The sequence below is a fragment of the Emys orbicularis genome, chromosome 6, assembly GCF_028017835.1.
Source record: "Emys orbicularis isolate rEmyOrb1 chromosome 6, rEmyOrb1.hap1, whole genome shotgun sequence".
NCBI classification, from domain to species: Eukaryota; Metazoa; Chordata; order Testudines; family Emydidae; genus Emys; species Emys orbicularis.
In genome coordinates, this window is record NC_088688.1 from 36,926,091 (window position 1) to 36,950,980 (window position 24,890).

General features: G+C 42.9%; 1 protein-coding gene across 1 annotated transcript in view; it reads left to right on the forward strand.

Moving 5' to 3' along the window:
- The window catches only part of RAB3C (RAB3C, member RAS oncogene family), a 199,928-nt gene extending 175,596 nt beyond the window's left edge, over positions 1-24,332 (forward strand). The window contains exons 3-4 of the mRNA XM_065406497.1: positions 6,311-6,435; positions 24,145-24,332. Of these exons, the coding sequence (XP_065262569.1) occupies positions 6,311-6,435; positions 24,145-24,332 (313 nt within the window). The remainder of the gene's footprint in view (positions 1-6,310; positions 6,436-24,144) is intronic.
- The last annotated feature ends 558 nt before the right edge of the window (positions 24,333-24,890 follow it).

Genomic DNA, 24,890 nt, shown 5'->3' on the forward strand with positions numbered 1-24,890 from the left:
GTAATGGTTTTTTATAGAAGCAAGTTTCTTCATTTATCAAGTAATCCATATGTGATACAGTGAACAGTACTAGTAGAAATAGTCTTTGTTTTATACATTTTTCTTTTAGAGCATCATGAGAGCACAATTAAGTGGAAATCTGCAAAGTGTGAGATACTTTGTGGTGGGATGCTAGCAAGAGGTGTGACTAATTTATTTTGTTTTATTTTGGACGTTCTCATCTAGAGAGGAGTGATCCATTTCATGTAGGAAAATAAGGCTAGGAGTTAAAACTAAACCAAACCAGTACCCACTCAGGGGATCTGCCCATTTAACGGATAGAGGCTTCAAAGCTGCCAAAGGGGGAAGGTGAGTTTCTGTTTATTGCATCCCTGAGACACACAGCTCAAAAATGAAGGCTAGTTCAGAACTTTCTTCTTTTCTCTTGGGATTAGCACTCAGGAGTCACTGGTCCCAGTCCTCTGTTCATACCACTCGGCCTTACTTTCTCTCGTGGCATATGTCTCTTAGTGAAGTGAAAGGCATGTCACACTCTGAATTTATGACTGACTAATGACTGACCAATGATATAGGGTGGTAATTCCCTATCAGTAAGCTAACGTGATCTGTGACAGCTGTGCTTCAAAATACTCAGAAATTCTATTCAGAATAAGCACCCAAAACTTGGGGGGGGGTATCTGAACCTTATCAGACTACCTGAACTTTTATGTGACCTCTTCCAGAATGCCTCCCTTCCCCTCCCTTGGGCTCCTAGCTTTTTTTTTTTAAACCTTTGCCTCCCTGTGTCCAATCCTCCAACTTCTAGGAGGCTTTGGAGGAAACGCCTGGCACTCCTTTTTCCTTCAGTGCTGGAATTTTCCCACTGAAAGAAACATCTTGTAACATGCCAGTACCATGCTTGCCCCAAGAACAGCACCCACAGGCCAGGGCTCAGACCTGCAGTACATTTCAATAGTTTCTCATTTAAGATGGGAGTGGAGGGAAGACCATAGTTCTCTTCAGTACCCCCCTGAATGAGAATGTACCTACCACAGGAGATAAATACACTAAGGCATTGATGGGTCTTAGGGCTTATTAATGCACAGGTTTCCAAATGTTTCTGTTTGCAAACATCACCATGAGTGGATAAGACTATTCTAGAGAATTTTCATGGGTGCAGTAATGACATATTTGGGGATTTGTACCATTTGCTAAGGATAGACCTTCTGTGGGTACATTTTCAAAAATGGAATCCCCAAGGTATGCCTGTCCAGATGCTTGTTTGGTCCCAATAATTGCACACACAAATACATACGCAAATGGTTACCTGAGCAGATGATTAGCCATTTGCGTGCACAAGCATTTGAAGTAGTGCATGTGCAGCTGTGGAGGGGTCCACTTTTGCACACGGACCAGGTCTCCTGCCTTTTGAAAATTTGGTCCTGCTTTCTAAAGACCAAATCCTTACTCAGGTAAATCTTCCATTGAACTCAGGGAGAGTTTTACCTGAATAAAGATCTCGGGATATTGGCCAATAGCTGGTAATTTCCCATCAGAGGGAATGCTAAATACAGGCATTCTAGCAACTGTTTCAAATGTGGGGTAGTTGAGAATGCAGGGTGCTGGTGTCCCAAGGTGTTCTGACTCAATCTCTGTAATGGTATGTTCATAAAAGACACGCTCATTCCCCCTTTGAAAGCTGTGTGTTCGTAAGAGATGAGGTGACAGAAAATGACTCTGTCTAGGCAATGCTGTGATATTATTCCCTGCTTCTGTAAGTGGTACTGTAAGGAAACATATAAAAACGTGCCACACCCCACTAATCTAAAGAGCCCGCTTGTTATTTTGAGAGATAAGAGTTAAATTTCATTATTTTACAGCAGAAATAGGTAGGATTTGAGCCTTTGAGCAAAACTATGTGTGTGTGCATGCATGCACCTGAGCCTTTCTGGACTATTGTTTTTAAATAATTGTTTATAGTTTTATTGTACACAAAATAGAATTTAACTGCTGTCTTTCTGAAGAGGCAGCTGCCTGCTACAGTATAGCTTCCACACAAATGGCTGACACCACCAAACCGAATGAAAAAAAAATACTATAGTATTGACAGTGTTCCAGAGTAATAGTCCAAAACACTACAGTAACATTAGTGTGAATTGTACTGCTTTGAGGCGTTACTGCAGAATACTGTACTATATTTAGAAGAGAAAATAGTGTTGCTTTAGTCAGCATTTCACCAACACGCTTGTCTTGCAAGCAGCTGAATTGCAATACAAGACTTGAGTTGATCACTGGAAAGAGTAGATCATTGAACTGCTGCATTAACGTGTGTCTGTGGTGCCCAGACATTAAAAAAATTAAAGCATGTTGTAGATTGTGTGCTACAATGCAACTAGCATATGAAAGATTTGCAGGGTAAATTACTATTGCCATACAGTAGGTCAGTCAGACTGGACAACAATTGCTGTATTCAGCTCGCTGCAAATATCAGCTTTGCCTTTTCATGTCTTCAGTTTTCCTGAGGCTAAAGTTCTTTTCAAGGACAAAACTACATAGTTTGGGTCTGTCAGAAGGCTCTGCCATTTGAAAAGTCATCTATGCAAGGAAGGGGGAAATTTGTGTTTTAATAGATCTTTGTGTTGGCTTTTGTGGTGACTTGTGGATGAAAAGATCTATTGAAGCCATTAGTTGAAATGTATGTCAGAGGAAAACATAATGGTGGTGGTGGCCCTATTAAATTCTTTTGAATCCATTCTCCTATTGATGTGACAGTGTAGTGGTGCAGGGGTGGGAGGGAAATTTGCACTGAATACTCCCACAGATAGTCATTTTCACTTCTGCACTACAAAGTCATCTGTGAACAGAAGCAAACCATGTAAGACTAGTGAGAACTTGGTGTCAAATTTTCTTTCTCTGACCCTGTACTGTCATTAGTAAGGACAAGATCTCTTAACTTTTAGCTGAAATAAGAAACTCCCTACAACTTCAAAATGAGATCTAGACCAGTCAGATTATCAAAGACTATTAGACTTTTTTTAGTGAGAAGAGCTGTGTTTGTATGCACAGGTTCTCACATACTAGAAGGCACAATAACACTCTCTTTAATAAAGGGTGTTTCTAATTCTTATGTTCAAAGACACCCAAACCAGTATGTGTGATGCATACACGTGTAAACCAAACAAATGGTTTTACAGTGAAAACATTTTCATTTAGGATTTCAGCCTTGCATATAAATGCATGACTAATTTACTCGTTGACTAGAACTATTTATTTTACTCTCACTATGTTTTATTTTTAAAAATATCTTCCATTTTCCACTGAAATATAAAATGCCAATGGGCTTGAACTCATGACTGATCACAAATAAGAGTCACTAATGGGTTGACAATGTATGAGATTTGAGTTACTGCCATCTGCAAGTTTACCTCGGCGACCACTGTGGCTCTGGTGAAAATTATTAACTGTATTCTGATTAACCACAAATTCCATAAGAACTAAGCATGGTTCCAAAAATACATTTCTGCCAAAACTAATTTATGGTGTCCTATTTTCTAAGCGATAGTATCTTTAAGTATAATATAAATATTAATAAAATTCTGACCTCTATAGACTGCTTTATAGGACCTGATGATTAAGACTATGATTTTGTCACGGAGGTCACGGTAGTCAAGGAGTCTGTGACTTCCAGAGATTTCCATGACTTCAGCCCGCAGTGGCTGGGAGCTGCAGGGTCCCCCCGCCACCCCTTCCGAGCTCCGAGCCACTGCAGGCGGTGGGGGTACCCCACAGCTCCCAGACGCTGTGGGCGGTGGGGCCTCTCCAGGGCGGCAGGGGTCCCCTGGAGCTCCAGGGTGCTGTGGGCAGCAGGGGTTCCCAGAGCTCCAAGCCACTGCGGGCAGGGCCAGCTCCAGGTACCAGCTGAGCAAGCTTGTGCTTGGGGTGGCAGATTCGACGGGGCGGCATTCCGCCCAATCCTAGGGCGGCACGGCCGTTTTTTTTTTGTTTGTTTGTTTGCCGATCCGGCCGCCCTGTAGGGGGCGGCGGCGCGGAGGAGGGGAGCGCCTTGCTAGGAGCGGGCTGCGCGCTCCGTCTGCCCCAGCCGGTGCCAGGTCTGTAGCAAGTCCGGAGGCCTCCCAGCAGGCGGCGCAGCAGTCAGGGCCGCGTGGTGAGCGCCCCGCTGAAGCCCTGGCTGCCCCCCTTCTCTCTCTCCCCCCGCTCCCTCCCCCGACCCCCGCTAGCACCTGCACCCTGGCTCCGGCCACCCCGCAGGTTTTTTTTTTTTTTTTTCCTGCTTTGCCGCTCCGGCCGCAGGTTGGTTTTTTTTTTCCTGCTTTGCCGCTCCAGCCACCCTGCAGGTTTTTGGTTTTTTACTGCTGTGCCACTCCGACCGCGCCGCAGGTTGTTTTTTGTTTTTTTGCTTTGCCACTCCGGCCGCACTGCAGGGGTTTTTGGGGTTTTTTTTTTTTGCTTTGCCGTTCTGGCTGCCCCTATTTTTTTTTTTTTTTTTTTTGCTTGGGGCGGCAAAAAAGCCAGAGCCGGCCCTGACTGCAGGACCCTACAGCTCCAATCCGCAGGCACCAGGGGACCCTGGAGGTCCGAGCCCCATGGGCGGTGGGGTCCCCAAGCTCCGAGCCAGGGCCTCGCAGCTGCCCAGCTGCCACATGAGGTGTGGGGACCCCGCAGCTCCCCATTTTCTCACAGATATTTTTAGTAAAAGTCATGGACAGATCACAGGCTTCCGTGAATTTTTGTTCATTGCCTGTGACCTGTCCATGACTTTTATTAAAAATATATCCATGACAAAATCTTAGCCTTACTGATGATACACTACATGAAATAGCCATTTGAGAACTTGCTTCCAAAAATGTGTAGTAGAATTCCCATTTTAAAGTAGGAAAAAGCAGGGCAGACCAACGAGAACAGTGTGTAAACAAATACTTCAGATCACATATCGTCATTAAATACTTAAATGCCAAATATGTAGGTCTAGATCTTTAGCCCCACTTCATCTGCCTTTTGCTTACTGTGGTGGAGCAAAGTCGCCCTAAAGCCAGCCTAATCAGCCCCTTGAAAATCCCCATGCAGTGCAAATCCTTAGGTGGTGTGGAGCTCCAGTAGCAAATTCTATGCCACTCACCCTATGGCCTCAGTGCAGGTGATGTGTCATTGGGAGAGCAGTGAGTGGCTGAGCCCCTCCATGCGCCAGTGATATCCGGCTTCTGGAATGAATGTTTGAGGGCTGTGTGTTGGCTGCTCTAACTTGTGCGGGGTGTCTGGAATAGGTTGATTGGCCACAGGATCTAGGGGGTTACAAAGGTGGCTTAGAGTCATTTTTGCACATGTCCATCCTCTGGTCTTGCACTGAGTACAACCAGAGTGGAGGATTTCCCACATAGTCTCTCTACCATGGTACCTGGGTAAAGTATAACATGGTAGGTTTTGTGCATACCTATGGACTTCCAAATATATGCATAGAGTAGCTATGTGATGGGAAAGTGTCACTATTGGGTGTACAACCAGCACTTTCCAGTTTCAAAAGTAACTGAGCAACAGCATTATGATGCCATTTAACCTTCTCTTATGCCTAACCAGGGCCTCTCTGTACAATGGAACCAAATTCTGCATCATCATCATCAGCAGCTACTTAATTCTGTGGATTTATCATAAATAAATGTTTAAAAAAAGAAACAGAACCCTGGTAAGACTGGTTTGCTGCTGCCTAAAGTCAGGAACCAAGATTGTGATATAGTGTCAAAAATTATTGAAGACAATATCGTGGTGGCACATATGTCTAAAACCAAAGGGGTGGTTTGAACCCTGTTAGAACAAAGGGCCCCAGAGCAATGTGCTGGGAAGGAATAACAGGAGGAAGCCAGAATGCCTGTGAAGTTTTGCTGTTAATTTTAGATCCTAATTTTGAAAGGTGGAAGATAATATATGAATAAACTGTTCATTTTTTTGCTAAAAAACACTCTGGTTCAGTTGGAAGGGCTTTTGTTCCAATGTGAAAATACATCCTTTTTATGCTGGGAGGGAGGGAGTGGGGTAGCAGGGCAGCTACTTTTCAGTAATAAAAGGAAGAAAGGCTGCTGGCAGAAGAAACCCTGAAAGGGTTCTGTCTTCTGACCAGGGGGATTGTAGACTATACTAATATTGCTCCTATATTTTGCGTCATACAACCCTATGCTTATTTGAAAGCCAGAACTGCATAGAACCATTTTAGTCCAGATGTCAGTTTTGTCCTCATTTGCCTTGTTATGATTGTTTGAATTTGATTTTTGGGGCAGTTTTATTTGCTTTAACTCTTTATTTCTCTCTCTCTCTTTTTAAGGTCAACTCAAATCAAAACATATTCGTGGGATAATGCCCAGGTTATTTTGGTCGGTAATAAATGTGACATGGAGGACGAGCGGGTAATCTCCACTGAGAGAGGCAAACATTTAGCAGAGCAACTTGGTAAGAAGCGAAATGATAAGCGAGTTTTGTGATTGCTTGTAACGTTGCATTGAGTACTGTCACTAATTGCTGCAACAATTTTAATGAAAAGTTCATCCATCTGCCAGTATAAAGAAATATATCAATAGCAAATTATATGCAGCACCTGCCTTCTAATTTTGCTGGCTGACATGTGAACTATTTGTGTTGGAATCATTAGAACTGTAATGTCATTAGAATGGGGTACACAGCTAATGCTGCATCCAGTGGTGGGTTTATTCAGAGCTGTGACATGACACTGCTATCCATACAGTTTCCTGAAGGAGCCCTCGCGTTAGTTTAGTCTAGATACTTGTTTGGTATTGCATCATAGTCAGTTCTTTATTCCATCCCTTAGATTGAGAGTATGGTAAGAGTTACTAAATACAGAAAACAATAACAGATTATTATACACACACACACACACACACACACACACACACACACACACACAAACTAGGAAACAAAGTAAAGTACATAGAAAACTAAGAGCAGAATCAGTTATGAGAAAACGGTGAGTGGTAAGAGTAACACAGTAAAATTAGCTTCTCCAGCCTCAATTAACTATGAGGAGTTCTAAGCTTCGGAAGCTCCTACTCTAGGCTGGAGGTCTGCCCTTTAGTTCCTTGCTGAATTGTCAGCACAGCAATTGGAGACCACAGTCCATGCTACTCACATGCATATCCCTTTGAAATTGATGTGCTTCCACCAACCACCTACATATACTTGCCCAAAACAACACTATAAGGGGCTTGCAAGCCAGCTACCAGTAATTCCTCTGGGTTCAGGGTGTCTGAGTTGGTAATTTTCTTGTCCCTCCCATTACAGCCCTGCTAATATTATTTGTTTCATACAGTCCTATGACCCACTTTCTAAAATCCCACATACATTGTTTAGTAAAAGTGAAAAACTCACTGCTTATACGTACAAACGAGAATAGTTTAACCAGTTAAAAAAAACAAGTCAAATCTTTAGCCAAAACATCAACTGAAACTTTTTTCCAAATTCAGAAAGCTTGGATTATTATTTACAACATAGAGAGACACATCCAGAAAGACATTCAACTCCCATTGAAATCAGTGGAGTTACTCTACATGTACACTAGTGTAAATGAGGCAGGAGGATCTGTGAGCCAGACTCTGATTTCTAGGTGGTAGTCTTAACCACAGGGATAATTATTATGCAGCTTTGTGCATCCCTGTCCTTTGTTCTGCCGAACAGTGGAAGTACTTTCATACCACAAGAAAAGCGATCTTTTTGGTATTTTGACTGAGCCAGAATCAGGAAATATCAAAATCTCACAAGAACTCGATATTGTTAAGATTTCCTACCCAATTTAGCAGACTCCACAGATCCCAATATTTTGGATAAGCATCCAGATGTTATGGGGGTTACCAAAATCCAACCCCTAATCCTTTGGAGGTTCACCAGTCACTTCTATAAAGAAATACATTTTTGCCATTCGTTAAAACTCACTGTGGCAGGACACTTTTTGGTTCCTAGTGAACACGTGATAAACTTCAGCTCACCTTCTTCCTTTCCTTGCATAAGTGCTTAGGGGAAAGGCTAAGAGCAGCTAGTTGGGAAGCAGAGGCGGAGAGAGTCTTTCATACCCTTGATCATAGGTCTGGGTCAAATCCCAAACTGGGGAATCTGTTCACTTTTCTGCTTATATTACCTTATTTTAGATTCTTGTCATAACCACTTTCCCTTTTGAAAAGCATTATGTTGGCTGCAATACTGTTTGCCCTGCTGAGACATTCCATCCAATTGCACCCACCTTCCTTGTGCCACATCTAGCTGAAGAGACACATATCCAAAACAGCCATGCAAACAAGGACCATAAACCAGGCCTTAAAAGCTGGCAGAAAGGAGCTGTTGCCATCTGGCAGAACAGAATATGTCCCAACAATTGCCCCCAAGTGCTTAGAACTGATTTTTTTAACTCCTCTGTTTTCAGTAACACAAGTAGTTGCCATAGCAACTACGTTGGCACGTTACTTTTCCTTACAGAAACACACCCTCATCAACATGACCTATTATTCCCTCTGTGCGCACTCATAATCCCCATTCATATTAGTGGGAGCTAGGAAAGTGTATTGAATGGAGCAGAGAGCCCCAAACTGATGTATCAAATACACATGTATTTTTCCTAAATTTTAAAGCGGAATGAACAATGTTTAAAAAGGTGCAATTTATGATCTAGTTTTATTTTTTTAAGTCTCACGGTTGACAGGATTGTCAATGAGGCCAAGAGTTTAGCAAGATTTGAAGAGGGATTAGTGGGTCATACAGATATCAAAAGAATGTCCAGTTATAATAGTTAATACTAACAAAAAGAGTATTTGGGGGGGAGGGGAGATAAAACCTCATGTTTCAGGTTTTACACCAATCTTTAACTATTGGGGATTAGGATTAGACCTTCATGGGGGACAGATTATCCTGTATTTGCCTACTAAGGGATTTCATGCATCTTTCTCTAAAGCCTCTGGTGCTAGCCACTTGTACTGGTATAGATGGACCTTGGGTCTGATCCAGTGCAGCAATTCCTATATTTTTATGATTCAGTCCACACACACACAGGCCTGAGTCACTTCTGTTGCTGAGGGTATGTCTACACAGCAGCTAGGAGGTGTAATTCCTATCTAGGATAGATATATACGTGCTAGCTCTGCTCGAGCTAGTGCTTAAAAATAGCAGTGAGCTCACAGTGGTCCAGGCTAGCAGCCCAACTACATACTCAGGGGGTCACGCAGGATTATACTTCAGTGGCCAACCTGAGCCACTACAATCATGCTGATTTTTTTTAGATGCTAGCACATACACGTCCATCCCAACTGGGAATTACACCGCTCAGTTGGTGTGTAGATGTGCCCTATGTTCTACTCAGAGCTCCCATCAGCTTTATGTCTGGCAAAAAAAACTTCATAGATTTGTAACTTGCCTATTGTTCATATGAGGCCAAGTGCTGCTCCTGCATGCATCTGGAGTAAAGCTATGTGGAAAGCTAAGTTCCACTTTGTGGAGGATTTCAAATTTTGAAATTTGTTCCTATTAGCAACGGAACCCCAAAATTACCGCAAAGGAAAATTCCAGAAAAAAATTAGATTTGATCTACCCCAAACATTTTCTTTCAACAACATTAACTTTCCATTTCTATTTTCACTTTTTAATGGTATTTTTTTAATTTAAATTTAAAAAATTCAAAACAAAAAAATTTGTTTTGAAAGGAAAAGTCAAAACATTTTGTTCCAAAAATATGGAAGAAGAGGTTTTGACATTGTTGGAACTTCCCTCTTCCCCCCTCCCCCCGCACTACCACTACCACCCTTTTTTTCTTTGAAACAAAATGTTGGCAAAATCAAAATGATTTTGCAACATGTTTTATTTTTGATGGAACTGAATTTTCAAATGGAAAATGATTCCATCAGAAGTCTTCCAACCATCTCTGTCCTTGGGCAACAGTCAACAGGGATTTATGTGAGGCAGAATTTGCCCCATTTTCTTTATACAGTCTCTTCTTTTTCTTATTTAGCTGCTATTTCATGCTTGTTTAACACATGTTAATCTAACATAACTTAATTTTTTTATCATGCTGCGATGAAAGGAAACTGGTTATGCAACCACAGCTTGCTCGCTGCAGAACATAACCTGGCAACGAAAATATATAAATGTGGCAAATCGGCCAGTAGAGGGAGCCAATTAATGTCATGTTAATATTGATGTGGTAAAAATAGCTATTGAATTCAAACAAGTTAGTTCATATAAAACTCTGCGTACAGGAAAAATACTAAACATCAACGTATTGGCAGCTTTTTTCAACAAAAAGAAATGTTACTTGCAGAAAAGAGCTGTTAAACATAATATATTGTATATGGAATATCAGTGCTTTAAAAACGTATTCATATTAATCTAAGTTCTACATCATTGCTGAATGAAAAATCTCATTTAAGCCCTAATCCTGACAACACTTTTGCACACGCTTTAAACATTCTGGGACATGTAAAACATTTTGGAAAATTTTGAAAATTGCACATGCCCCATTGCATATGCAAAAATGTATGCATATTCAAATACCTAAATTGCTGACACAGTTGCTGTGACCATACTTGTTATGCGTCTCTCATTTCAAGGGACAGCCCCCATTTTACACAGGATTGGTGGCCCTTCACTTATATTGTTTAAAATTATTTACATCAGAAATCAAGAATCATGAGCTAAGAGTTATTTACACCAAAAGAATCACACAGCATTTTAAGTTTCCTGCATGAATTTTTGTTTTAGTTGCTGTTTCCCTCATTTGTGGTCTTCGTGATATACTGTATCCAACCGGTTGAGAGTTGTGACCATTACTATGCACATAAACTAAGTAATTGAACATGCAAATGGCCAATTAAATACACTTATGGCCGTTATTGTCAGATTGCCAGCACTGGAGAGCGCTGCAGTACTCTTTAGTCACACCGTTTAGTCACAACACACACCGGGCATTGCCAACATGATTAAAAGCTCCAAAGCACCTGTCTACATGATGCTTTTCTGGGGGAAAGACTTGCCAGACTGTCATTACTTTTATGGACTCAGAGACCTGTGTTATATGAAAGTCATTTGATGAAAAGCAGAACCTGGAACTTTGTTTGCTGAATGTCTCTGATAAACGGAGGACACTTTTGTTCAGGCCTAGTCGTGAGGTGTTCTTTAACTGGATTTAAACTTTCCAAAGATCACCCAAGGCCACAACCAAAATCAGTGCAACCAGAATATCTCTGGAAAGCATCTGTGCTGAGAGGGCAGGGAAGGAGGGGTTCACTAGATCCTTTCAGATAGCTGCACCCCAAACCTGTGCATGCTGGTATAACCAGGAGTTCCCCTTTTATTTTATTTTTTTGAAAAATTGGCCACCATAAGGGAGGGATTCACATTAACATTATGTGGAGCCCCACACCCAACTAGATTGCATGAATGCTCCCAGAGTCACTCATGAATCACACAGAGAAAGGCACCAGCCAAATCCCCTCAGTTCCCAACCTTGTACCTCAGGGATATACTGTCTTGCACTGCTCAAAGCGAGCAGTACAAATTTATTAATTGATTCACCACTTCATCAATGGAAAGTGGATATACACCAGCCTTTGTAAACCTGGGCAGTTTTGCCACACACTTCATACAAACTCACTGGTAAAGATAAACAGTAAAGGAAGTTTATTGGCTACAAAAGATAGATTTTAAGTGATTATAAATGATAGGCAAAAAGTCAGAGTTGGTTACCAAAAGAAATAAAATACAAGAACGCAGTCTAAACTCTCAACCCTATTAGACTGGGAAACATCTAGATTAATCAGTTTTTCTCACCCTACGGTATATTGCAGTTCATAGTATGCAGGTTTCACTCTTGAAACCTGGGCCAATCCCCTCTGTTGGAGTCTTTGGTCTTCTGAGTGTCTTTGTTGCTTGCAGCATAGGTGGGGAAAGGAGAAAGGCCAAGCATGGGGTCCCTGTGTTCAGTTTTATATCCACAGACCCATGTGCTTGGAGAACACAAGTTCAGGCATATCTGGTGGGCATTGCTGAGTCCCCAGGCAAGGTTGAGCAATTCTCTCGGTGTGGCCTTATGCAGGTGAGTAATTGAATTGTAGTTCCCTTGCTGGACAATGGCTGTTAATGGTTGTTTGACACCAGGTGTTGGTTACTTTCCTTGGCATTGTCTCCGGAGAGCTAGTCTCTGGGAGCTTCCCAAACCCACAGCATATTTTAGTGATATCCATACAATACAGTTCTCATAGCTTATATACGTATTTCGATAGAACAGTGACTTTCAGCAGATCATAACCTTTCCCCTGATACCTCACACGGCATGCTTTATATGCAATATCACAATTATATATAGATGAGGAATATGGGGGTTACAGGACGCTCTCCCAAGGTAGCGGTGTCACAGAAATTAATTGGGTTGTGCATGAACTCTGTTGCATGCCTCTTTTAATGATTTTTAAGTGTTAATGTCATGCCTGTGCAAGGAGCCAGATTGCCAGCACTGGAGAGCGCTGCAGTACTCTTTAGTCACACCGTTTAGTCACACAACACACACTGGGCATTGCCAACATGATTAAAAAGCTTCAAAGCACCTGTCTACATGATGATTTTCTGGAGGAGAGACTTGCCAGACTGTCATTACTTTTATGGACTCAGAGACCTGTGTTATATGCAGGGGCGGCTCCAGGCACCAGTGCAGCAAGCCGTGGGGGGCGGCGTGCCAGTCGCTGTGAGGGCAGCAGTCAGGCGGCTTTCGGCGGCGTGCCTGCGGGTTGTCTGTCAGTCCCGCAGTTTCAGCGGTAATTTGGTGGCGGGTACGCCGAAGGCGCGGGACCGGCAGATCACCCACAGAAACGCCGCCGAATCCGCGTGACCGCGGACTGCCCGCAGGCATGCCGCCGAAGGCCGCCTGACTGCCGTGCTTGGGGCGGCAAAAAACATAGAGCCACCCCTGGTTATATGAAAGTCATTTGATGAAAAGCAGAACCTGGAACTTTGGTTGCTGAATGTCTCTGATAAGCAGAGGACATTTTTGTTCAGGCCTAGTCATGAGGTGTTCTTTAAATGTATTTAAACTTTCCAAAGATCACCCAAAGACACAACCAAAATCAGTGCAGCCAGAACATCTTTGGAAAGCATCTGTGCTGAGAGCGCAGAGAAGGAGGGGTTCACTAGATAGCTGCACCCCAAACCTGTGCATGCTGGTATAACCAGGTATAACCCCTTTAATTTTTTTTGAAAAATTGGCCACCATAAGGGAGGGATTAGCATTAGCATTAACCTACATTACAATGGCTGCCATGTGAAGGATGCTGCTTACAGCACAGCTGTTCCCTGACTCAATGTCAGTGCAGTCTAATGTATAGGGGATCTAATGGTATTTTAACTCTTGTCCCTAAATTTATCTAAACCCTTGGACCTGTCCCAGTCTTTAGCATGGATCAGCTAGTGTAGGCCCCATGTGCACTACAAAAGAAAAGCACGTTGTAATCAGCTCCCTGACCCTGTTTCAGGATAGGTGACCCATTGAAGGGTGATGATAATCACTCCACCACTTTTAAATGATTCTGTCCCACTGGCTCTAAAGTTTTGTCTGTTGTGCACTGCTTCATAAGAGAGCAAGCCTCTCACAGACCCACCTCTCCAATCCCCCGCTACTCCTCAAAATATTTTATTCTGTAGACCCCCAACAAAGAGCTGTGACAGACCACTGGCTTGTCTTCACTAGAACGTTAGCTTGGGATAGGACACAACCATGAGAAGTCATTTTAATAAAGCACCACATTGCAGCCAGTGTAGACTGGGATGAGCTGTGTTTAACATCACATCAGTTGGTTGTGGGCAAACATTACTGAAACCATAGAGTTGCTCCTGATGAGCTGATGTGTTAAACACCACTTGTTCCCATCTACACTGACTGCAGAGTTGTGTTCAACATCATGATACTTAGCATAACTCCTTAAGCTCATGTTCTAACCCAATCTTATTGTTAGAGCCTTGCAAATCTGCTTTATATGCGTGGACCATGTTTGCGGATCGCTGATCGGATGCAGATACAAATTTTGTATCCGTACAGGGCTCTACTTATTTTCTCACAAAGACAAACCCCTAGAGACTGTTTTGCCCCTTTCTATAAACTCTTTGCTTGCCATTTCCTCCTCTCTCCTCCTCCCTTCTTTTTGGTAAACAAGTTAATGAGCATCCTAACGAGTCTCTGCAAAACCAGTAAAGGCATAAGGGGGATAAGGGAGAGAAGGCAGCTGCTCAGGTTGTTTATATGTCTCAGGGCCAGCATTTGCATGGCTTTACAATCGTGGTAAATCTATGCTTGCCTGTACTCACACAATGTACTCACAGCTCCTGAGTCCCACGTTTTTTAATGAGGATTCCAGCTGCTCATACCTAGTTTTAAATATAATGAAAAATAAACATGTTGCTGATTGGAACCAGCAGGGCAGAGAGAGATATTCACCACATCCTAACCCTCTGAAAATTACAGGGAAGCTAAAGGGGAAAAGGGCCAGTACATCTGGACTTTGAGTCCCCAAGGCTGCAAGGCCCGAGGTCCAGTGTGTGACTTTTCCTTCTGACAGCCCCACCTCCAAAAGTGCTGTGTCATATCAGCTGAGAAGTGGGGAATTATTTCCTTTTCCCACCCTCCTCCTATAGGATTGTGTCCAGAGCTGGCTGATGCATTTGTGGAGAGTGGTAAGGAAAGAGTGCATGGAGGTTTCCTCTTAAACAGGAAGAGGGGAGAACCTGAAGCTTGCCCTAGCCAGGGTATAATAAAGTGAGAAGCGAGCTCAGTTCTGCTAGCACCTCTAGTAGTTACCATGCCAGAGCTCTGTCAGTAGGAAGCAGCTCATATTACACAGCACACTGCCCTGGAGCCTGAGTAACAAACATCACACTAGCATGCCCACCTGATGGGGCTGACACGGGTGTGGCACCTTGTTGCAGCTACAGGTTTGGCAGCCTTGAAGGGGAACAGGGAGAGTCACCAAGAGGTGTAAGGGGGCAGCAAAGGGAAAGGAGATGGAGAGAAATGGAGGAGGGAGACAGAAAGAGAAAGAGCATCCTGATGTATCATCCAAACACAACATTCTCACCCAGGCAGCACTTTTGACATTACAGGCTTCCTCAGTTGTATCAGCTTCTGTTCAATTCAGCTTCCTCCACCCTGCTTGCTCTCGGGCTTTGTCATGTCGGGCTCCACTCTGCATTGTCTCTTCCACTTCTGCTGCGCAGAACATCACAGGTGGTGGGAACAGGGTGTTCCATGAGCCTCTGCTGTCTTTATGATCACAAGGGAGCTGCCTCACTGCAGACACCTGCTCACACAGAAAAATCTTTTCTCTGTGTTAACAAGCAGCAATGGAAAGACACCGAACAAGGGATCAAAGCAGATAGATCTGACGTTCAGAAGTGCAGTGTCTCTGGGCCCACCTAATGAAATATTTCAAGCATGAATCAGCAGGGGAGGAGAGGTCTGTGGCACAGATGTCTGCAAAATATTCATAGTGAAATGAAAAACAAACGGGACTGAGGAGTTTGCACTTCTTGAAACCTTTCGTTAAGGGACCTCCTCACACACTTTTCTAGCAAAAATGGGCCAATTTCTGAATGTAAGTGGGCTAATTTTTTGTATAAAGATGGCATCTGCCTTAAAAATTATGTGAAAATTCACATTTTCAGTGGAAACAAGGCAGCCATTTTGTTTTTGATAGCGTTATTGCTGAGTGCAACAGAATATAATTTAGTCCAATTTCTCTGTTCTCTCATCCCCAGCTCTGATGCATTCTGCCCCCTTTTGTCTCCCCTTTGCTCTGTATCACTCTGTTCCCTCCCATTGCTGCTCCTCTGATTCAAGGTATTTTATCCACCCACATCATTGCCTCATTTACAGTCTACAGCTTATACCCTTCTTTTTTGCTTGCTCTATATTTTCCTCCCTAATTTTCCTGTCCTACCTCTGACCCACCCAATCACTCTCTTCTTTTCTCTGAACCCCACTCCACCCCCAACTTTCCAGGCGCTTTCAGCTTCATTCTCCCAAATTGTGTCCTTTCCCAACCCTTCATGTTCCAGTCCTTTTTCCTCTCCTCCTTCTCCTCTTGCTTCTTCACCACACATCAACTCCCCTCCCTTTCATCAGCCCCCCTTGTTCTGCCTGAAGTACATGGACATAGGGAAAGGAGCAGCTAACAAAAGAACGCTTTTGTGGCGTGCTAAGCAGACAATGAGGCACCCCTCTGACTGGTACTCAGTTTTCAGCTTTGCCTGTTTGCTTCATGGGAAAAGGAGCAGAAAGGTGGATTGGGAGTAACACAAGCAGTGCTCCCACACTACCCAAGGGATCAAGGGAGGTGGTAGAGCTGGTTTGTAGTGGTATGCTGCTTTTCTATACCACTGCAGTCTTATTTACACCAATGTAAATATGGAGTAACTCCCCTGAAATCGTTGGAGTGGCTCCTGATTTTATACCAGTATAGCTGAGATCAGAATCTGGCCTCCAAACAGCCCTGACACCAACAGCCAGCCTACAAATATGCAGGTCACATCCTAGCTTCCACTGCCCAGCTACTCTTTGTAGGGTGACTCCAACACCCTCCCAGTCCTGAATTTTCCCCAAACCATTTGCCCTGGAGTGTTTAACCCTCTCCTGGAACATTTACAGAGGTTATTAAATATGTTGCTCTTTTGAAGAGACAACACAGCGCAGCCTGTTATCTGGGTTCAATGCATCCTTCCCTTTAATCGGTGCACTAGGTTAGTTCAGATACAAAGTAAAACAAATTGATTTCATCAAAAGAGATATCTACCAAATTCACGGTCCGTTTTGGTAAATTTCACAGTAATAGGATTTTACAAATCTTAAATTTCATGATTTCAGATATTTAAATCTGAAATTTCACAGTATTGTAAGTGTGGTGGGTCTCGACCTAAAATGGGGTTGTGGGTCAGGTTTGCAAGGCTATTGTGGCGTTTGCGGTATTGCCACCCTTACTTCTGTGCTGCTGCCTTCAGAGCTGGGCAGCCGGAGGGCAGCTACTGGCCAGGCGCCCAGCTGTGAAGGCAGTGCCACCACCAGCAGCAGTGCAGAAGTAAGGTGGCAATACCACACCATGCCACCCTCACTTCTATGCTGTGGCTGGTGACGATGCTGCCTTTAGAGCTGGGCTCCCAGCCAGCAGCCACGGAGCTTCCTGCAGCTGGGGGAGGTTCCCGGAGGTAGGTCTGACCTGGCCCCAGGAGTGGCCTGTTGCAGGGGAAAAGGAAATCCTGTCCCTCCCTCCCCAGCCCATCCAGGACTAGCAGGTGGAGCCCAGCGCACAGTAAGAGACCCTGGCTGGGGAGCCCCCAGCCCTGCTCCTCCCTAGCTCCAGGCCCAGCACTCAGGAGTTAAAGGGGCCTTGGGTGGGCTGCATGTGTGTGCGGGGGCGACCACTGAACTCCCCTGACCACAGGGCCCTGGGTGGTTGCCCACTCACCACCCGTAAGGCTGGCCCTGTCTCCCCTAAAAGTGATGACCTCCTCCCATACCATGCCACCCTCACTTCTGTGCTACTACTGGTGGCGGCACTACTTTCAGAGCTGGGCTCCCGGCCTGCAGCTGCTGCTCTCCAGCTGCCCAGCTCTGTGAAATCTGGTCTCCACTACAGATTTCACGGTCCATGACACGTTTTTCACAGCCGTGAATTTGGTAGGGCCCTAGAGAGATACCTGAACTCATTTAAAACCTAAGGGATAAAGACAGAAAGGGTTACAAACAAACAACAATAAAAAGACACTGTCTAATGGCTAAGACCTAACTTAACAAGCTACATTCTTTGTTCAAGCTAGCTTCCTAACCAATCTTCTTTTTCCTGCAATGACTGCCTAGCTTTTAGCCAGGATCCCCACAGAGTTCAAGGCGCTGGTTTTCCTTGTCTTCTCAGGTGCAGGATAACATAGGGGTTCACTCCCCCCTCTCTTTATAGTTCAGTAAATCTTTGAAATGTATTCCCATAGAAAGTTCCTTTTTCCTGCTGGGTGTGGATGCCATGCTGTCTTCCCCCGCCTGGTGATTTGTACAATGCAAATGATCTCTTCCAACAACCTCCCATACAAATGAATAGCTCATTGAATTTGGCCACACCTAGTTCGAGGTTTTGGCCTCTTCCCTTTGTCTAAAGAAAAATCAACTCCCCCTGACATGCCTGGTTTAAAAGTTATAATTCGAACACATCTGCATAATCCTTTGTGGGTTGACTGTACATAAATCACACAAGAATATTAATAATCAGTGAGTTATTAGTTTTCTAGTGACAAATTACATGACACCTTTTAGATACAGATTATAACAATAATGAGTTGGGGTGCACTGAGCTGGTCAGGCCATCTGGAACTCACTGCTACATACCAGGGATCCCCTTGCCTTCTGACACAGAGATGCTCTTAGGGTCACCTATACACAATTAGTAGTGCCACCTTTCTATCTTTCTTTCCACTCTATTTTGGAGCAAGGAAATGGTAGCTAAACAAGTAAGTAAACAAGTAACCCAGCTAAACAAGCTAAGTAATTGTTTGGAGATCAGAAATTAAACAAGCTCCTAAGGCATGATTTATTTATAGTGCCTTTTATTGTGGTCTTGATGCTTTCAAGAAAGAAGGGGAAATATTTAAACTAATGCATGAAGGTTTAGCTACACATCTCTCATTGATATTATAGAAGCTGTATGGCTAAATTCCAGTGCACTACACAGTACCCCTCAGTTTACATAACCTACACTATTAATAAACACAAGACTGGGTCACATATCTAACCTCACTCCTAGAGATTTAAATAATTTAGGCTTTAGTGACATCTCTCTCAGTACTAGGCACCTTATATAAATTTAAAATATTAAGAATAGTCACCATAGATTGTTCTTACAGTAATTACTGAACTGCCATTAATAGATTATATGCCTGCCAAAGAAATCCTTAATACATTATTTCCCAATATATTTCAGCTCATCCACCCATCCCCTTTCCATATGCCTGGGGACAATCTTGGGCTTGGCCGTGTACCCAAAAGTTAACCAATCTGGGCCAAGCAGACCAGGGATAGAGTGAATTCTAAAGTCAAGGGGTCTTCACAGTAGACAGCCTGTCATCAGTTCCCTTTCATCTAACCCAGGAAGCGTCAGCCCAAACAACTCTGCTGATCTCAACAGTGGCAGTATCACAGATAGGCTTTGCCTCCACTACAGAATTCTATCATGTTAGTACGTGGTCTATTTCTGGATCCTCAGGTGACAAATAATATTCAAACAGGCTTTTTTTATCTGCATTTGGCTAGAAGAGCATGACATTTTCTTTTGATAATGGGCCCTGACTCAGTTGTCCAGAAAATGCCTTTGTCACCTTGAGACAAGACTAATTATAACATGCTCTAACTCATGCAAAGCACAGTGCCATTCATAAATATAAGTTAGAACAGACTGCAGTGGCATGAGTATTAAATGGAGGCCTTTTGTTACTACAGACTGTTCCTGTGTTAGAACACAGGTGTGAGTAGTACAGTTAACTAAACGTGATACAGACCATGACTTTGCAGTCTGTAGACGAGGACATATTGTGTCCAGCATTATGTCAGCTAGTCCTGGTTAAATGCTAGTTCCAATAGATGTAGCCAGTGTAGCGGAGAGCAGAATGTATTGAAGACATTCTAAACTTCCTAATGTAATGCGATAGCTGAATCAACAACCATGCTTGGCACCTTGAGGTGATATTTTATGTTAAGTTATGCTGTTTCACTACAGTGTTATTTAATTAAAATATTTTCCTTGCTTATTTTCTCTTTTACTGTCTTAAAGTTGCCTTGGTTTAATAGACTTGCTGGGAGTCAGCTGTCTTAGATCACTGGTTTTCAACCTTTTTTCATTTGCGGACCCCTAAAAATTTTCAAATAGAGGTGCAGACCCCTTTGGAAATTCAACCTGTGGTTCATGGACCCCTACCATAGACATCTTAGACTGAAAACTGACTGAACAGAATTCAGCTATAAATGTTGCATGTGCTCAGCACAGCATTTGATGCAGTGTGAGAAAGGGTCTTCTATGGTAATGACAGCACGTCCAGGTTTTGACCTGTAGTTGGGGGTATTTGCATACTTTTGATTGATCAGACAAACAGAATGCTTTTTCTGGGATCTGAAACTTTTATTTTCATAGTCACCTTTTGCAGAACCCTTAGACATAGTCTGCGGACCACCAGTGGTCCGTGGACCACAGGTTGAAAACCACTGTCTTAGATCAATGGGCCAGAGCACTAATGCAATCATAGTGCTGATGCTAAGCAACTTGCTACAAACCCTTTACTTCCTTGAACATAACCCACAGCATCTAATGCTGATTCTGCAAACAAACTTTTTTTACCATTATCATGATATCTTCAGCTGTGCTCAGTATCCTAAAATATACAGTTGCAGCTACTTTTTGGGGCTAATAGAGCATAAGAGACAGCAGATGTTCACTTTCTGTCAAATAAGGCCTGTGCTGGTTGCTTGTATAACTGGAAAAGTCTATGTTGAGAGTTTGTTACTTATGTTAAATATTCGAAAAATTGTCCAGTGAACCCTGAGCTCAGCCATGCCTGTTAGTTGCTAACAAAATCCCAGTACCATTAAGGTTTCCTATCTCTGTTGTATTAATCAGCCTTGGTAGTAAGTGGCCATCTGTGAAACAGAATTTCAGATGCACATAGACCTCCCCAAACTGCTTGGATTGCCTTGTAAAGGGATCTGCTAACATGGATGAAAAGAGAAACAGCTTCAGCTGCCAGAATCCAGAAGAAGTAAAACAGCAGATTCTGCAACATGGAAAGCAGGCAAACATGCAGACAAGGGGCTAAAATGAATAGCACTGAGTTTGGAAGACAGAGTAAATATCAACACACTCAAGATTGAAAAAAGGAGCAGAAAAGCCGAAGTTGAGGTGACCAATATTTGTATATAGATCCAGGAAATGAAGAAGCTGTTCACCATGAATGGGAGGAAAACACTGATGGTGGCAAGGTGCTTTTATAAAAAGAAAAAACAAGAATAATATCAGTGAAGCACTGTCTGAAATCTGCCTCTTCCTATTTATTCATTGTTTTAACTGACTATAAAGGCAGTCTCAGGGCATGGAACAACTTGTTGTCCAATGTCAGTATTTTAAGATTCTCATCCTCCTTTAAACTATTTATCATCTTTAAATCCCCTTTGGCCTCAGGCAAAAGCCTGAGCTCTGGGACCATCACACCTCACAGGGTCCTAGAGCCCAGGCTCCAGCCTGAGCCTGAACGTCTACACCACAGTTAAACAGCCCTTTAGCCTGAGCCCGGTGAGCCCAAGTCAGCTGGCACGGGGCAGCCCTGGGTGTCTAATTGCAGTGTAGACACCCTTTGTGACACAGAGGTTAACATCAGGCTTGGGCTCTGATAATCCAGCAGGCGATGTGAACTACAGAGCCAAGGGCCCACCACAGGAAACATCCTAACTCCAGCCTCAGGTACTCAAATCTAGGTACCATCTGTAAACATGGGCCATCTGATCTTAGCTGTGTGGTAATCCATGGAGAGGGGCAGATTCTCCTGTAGCCAGAATCCAAACCAGATTGCTTGTTGTACAAAGACAAACACCATAATTGCATCCCGAAGTAAATGAACATGTTCTCTGTGGCTCACATCACCAACCAACTGACCTTCGAAGCTAGCCCCACATAGAGCACCTTGCATAATCCAGGCTGGAGGTACCAAAAGCAAGGAGAACAGTGGCTGTGTCTGCATAGAAGAAATGGTCACCATCATCTTACCAGATCCAGATGGGGGGAAAAAGGGACTTTTGTCTACTGAGGCAACCTGAAAATCAAAGTGCCAACTGGGAATTCAAAAGCAACCCTAAATTACGAAAGGTGAAAATACCAGCCCCTTTAGATTCTTCCAGCAGCATCACCTCTGTCTTTGACATAGTTAGGCATTGGGGGGGGGGGAGAAATGATTTACAAATCTAAGCATTGAAAACAATACAGTGGCCATTGACATGATTAGTAAGAATGATTTGCTGAGCGCTGACATTGTATTTAGTGTCATATAAAACTTGGTCTCGCCACTGAGGATCTTATAGGCTAAGAAAGCAGATGATACAAATGTTCAACTATAATAATCATAAGTGTTTTATACGAATTAATTGTTGTGTATTATGGTAATGCTTAGAAGCCTCAACTCGTTCAGGGCCCCATTGTGCTAGGCACTGTCCAAACAGATGAAATAGCCATCCTTGTCCCAAAGCGCTTGGGACAAAATCCAGTCCTGGGCAAGATTCTGATTTTATTTGCACTGTCATAAAACTGAAGTAAGTTCGGTGATGGCAGTAGAATTACTCTAGATTTACACTGCTGTACATGAGGGAAGAATTTATCCCAGCAATTCCAGACCAAATGTACAATCAGTCAGTGGAAAAATATAGACTCATCTTACCCTTATAGACAGCCTGGATCCTCCATTGTTGTACAATAAGTTGCAGTGATATTGCCAGTCTAGCATATGCTGGGACATCACTCCAGGCTAAAGCTGACTGTCCACAGCAAGTCTGCGCTGGCACTTAGCCCTATAAAAAGAAGAACAGGTAAGCTGTAAATTACTAATGGCCTGAATGTGCATATTATCCTGTTTAGTTGGTGTATTCAACAAGTAATACTAAGTTATTAGAGTTGCTGTTTTAAATGTAACCTTTTATTTAAAAAAAAAAAAAAAAAAAAGACTAACTCACTGATTAGAAAATACACTATATGAAAAAAATCCATCTACTTTACACTGCCCCAGAGCAGTGTAAGGGCAACATGAACATAAATATTTCAAAACATAACGTTGAATGTTGTTTTAAATTTTCTTCCAGAACTCCAAATACTTTCCTTTCGGTAGCTATTAATCTTGATACTAATTAAGAGTAAGATGACAGACATTTTGTTATTGGGTTTCTAACAGCAAAACACAGAGATAGGTGTATGTCATTAACCAAGGTGAATCAAAAAGACGAAGAATGCTTTGTGAATGCCTATTAACTTTTATAATATTACCAGTGAATTTAGTTGTTTTGTGAACCACTTCATTCCAGTTCAGGAATTGGAAAGGGGGAAATCAGTGAAAGAAAGGCTGGTGAATTGATGAAGGACAGTCAGGTGACTAGTGTGGTAAACTGGGGTGGGGGGAAAGCTGGAGCAGAAGGGAAAAGTGGGAAGGGAGAAGAGAGGTCAGGCAGGTGAGAGAATGGGACCATCCAGCAGATAGTGTGGACCCAGTGAGGTGGCAGGCAGACCAGCAGGTTACTTCCAGCTACACTGGGAACCAGCCAGCTGGAGAGGGTCTTGAAGGTAAAGATGACAAAGAGGAACATGCTCATGACAGCTTGCTCTATTAAAGAATTTCAGTGTATGCACTCTGCCGCATGGATGATAGTGTTACTTTAGTGGTGGCACAGTGGGATGAGAGGGTTACAGTACCCACCCACAATTTTTGAAGGAAAACAACTTAACCTTAGAAATATTTTTGCATCAAAACTTGTTTTCCATCCACAGATTACATAACAAATTGGAAAAAGCCTTTCTTGATTTGTTTTCTTTCTTCTTGGTTCCTTCCAATTTCAGTCATCTGTTCTGGCATCAGCAGTAGTGGCCCAACGGCAGTGCCCATTACCAGTGGAGCAATGCGTATGGGAACATAGTAATTAGAGCTGGAAAAAGACCAATAGAGTAACTGAGTTATTCCCCTCACAAGAGCCGGATGTCGTCCCATGATATGTGGCATTATTAAAATGATACTGCTCTCAATTTTAGCATAGCACAAAATCAACTATGAAATCACCTTTGAATATGATTTGCGGAAGAGATCAGATTGGGTCAAATGATGATTTCAACTACTTTGGTGTAAATCAAATGACTTTTGTGTGGTTACTCTGGATTGACACCCATGCAACAGTGGTCAAAATTTAGCTCATACTCTTTATAATATCACTATTTTGCATGTGCTGTTTCTCTTTCTTGTGCCCTGCCCACCTTTCTCTCTCTGCTTTTTCCCTTCCTCAGGAGAAGTTAATAGTTACCGAAGGATCTAAGAATGTGTAATGACCAGCGTGTGTTTTCTTTATTTTACCAGGTTTTGAATTTTTTGAAACAAGTGCCAAGGACAACATAAATGTCAAGCAGACATTCGAGCGGCTCGTAGATATCATCTGCGACAAAATGTCAGAAAGTCTGGAGACGGATCCTGCCATCGCTGCTGGAAAACAGAACACAAGGCTAAAGGACACCCCTCCTCCACAGCAACCCAACTGTGGCTGTTAATACAGTTATCAACAGAGGCGGCTCCAGTGTGTTCTATTGCCAACAGAGTATTTACAGATGGTCTATAAGCCTTTATTTATACTGTCTTTTTAATTTATTTGGGGACAATGTGTTTATTTTATGTCAATGGCTGGTACAATGTGTGCAATTTGTAAGGACTGCCCATTTCTCAGCATCTGGCCTTTGCATGTGGATGGCTAATTGTCTGTCTTTTCTTTTTATCCTGAGTGCATTACACTTACTTCAGCTGGTTCTGTGACCTCAGAACACAGGTCGTCTACAACTGACTTTAACTTAATAAATTTCAAATTATACCGTTTACTCCTTGGTGTAATGATCAAGGTATTTAGGCATAAACTTTTGCATGCCATTTAAATTTTCCTTGACTGAAAAATCTACTTCAAAATATTACCCGAATATACTGTCTATTCCCTGCCTTGTCCAGATAATTTGTCTGAGGCACACTTCCCTGAAGGTAATGCTGTGGCAAATCCATGTCCACCACCGAAATTCACAGTTACCTCTACACCACACATCATGGCCACTTCGAAATTCAGA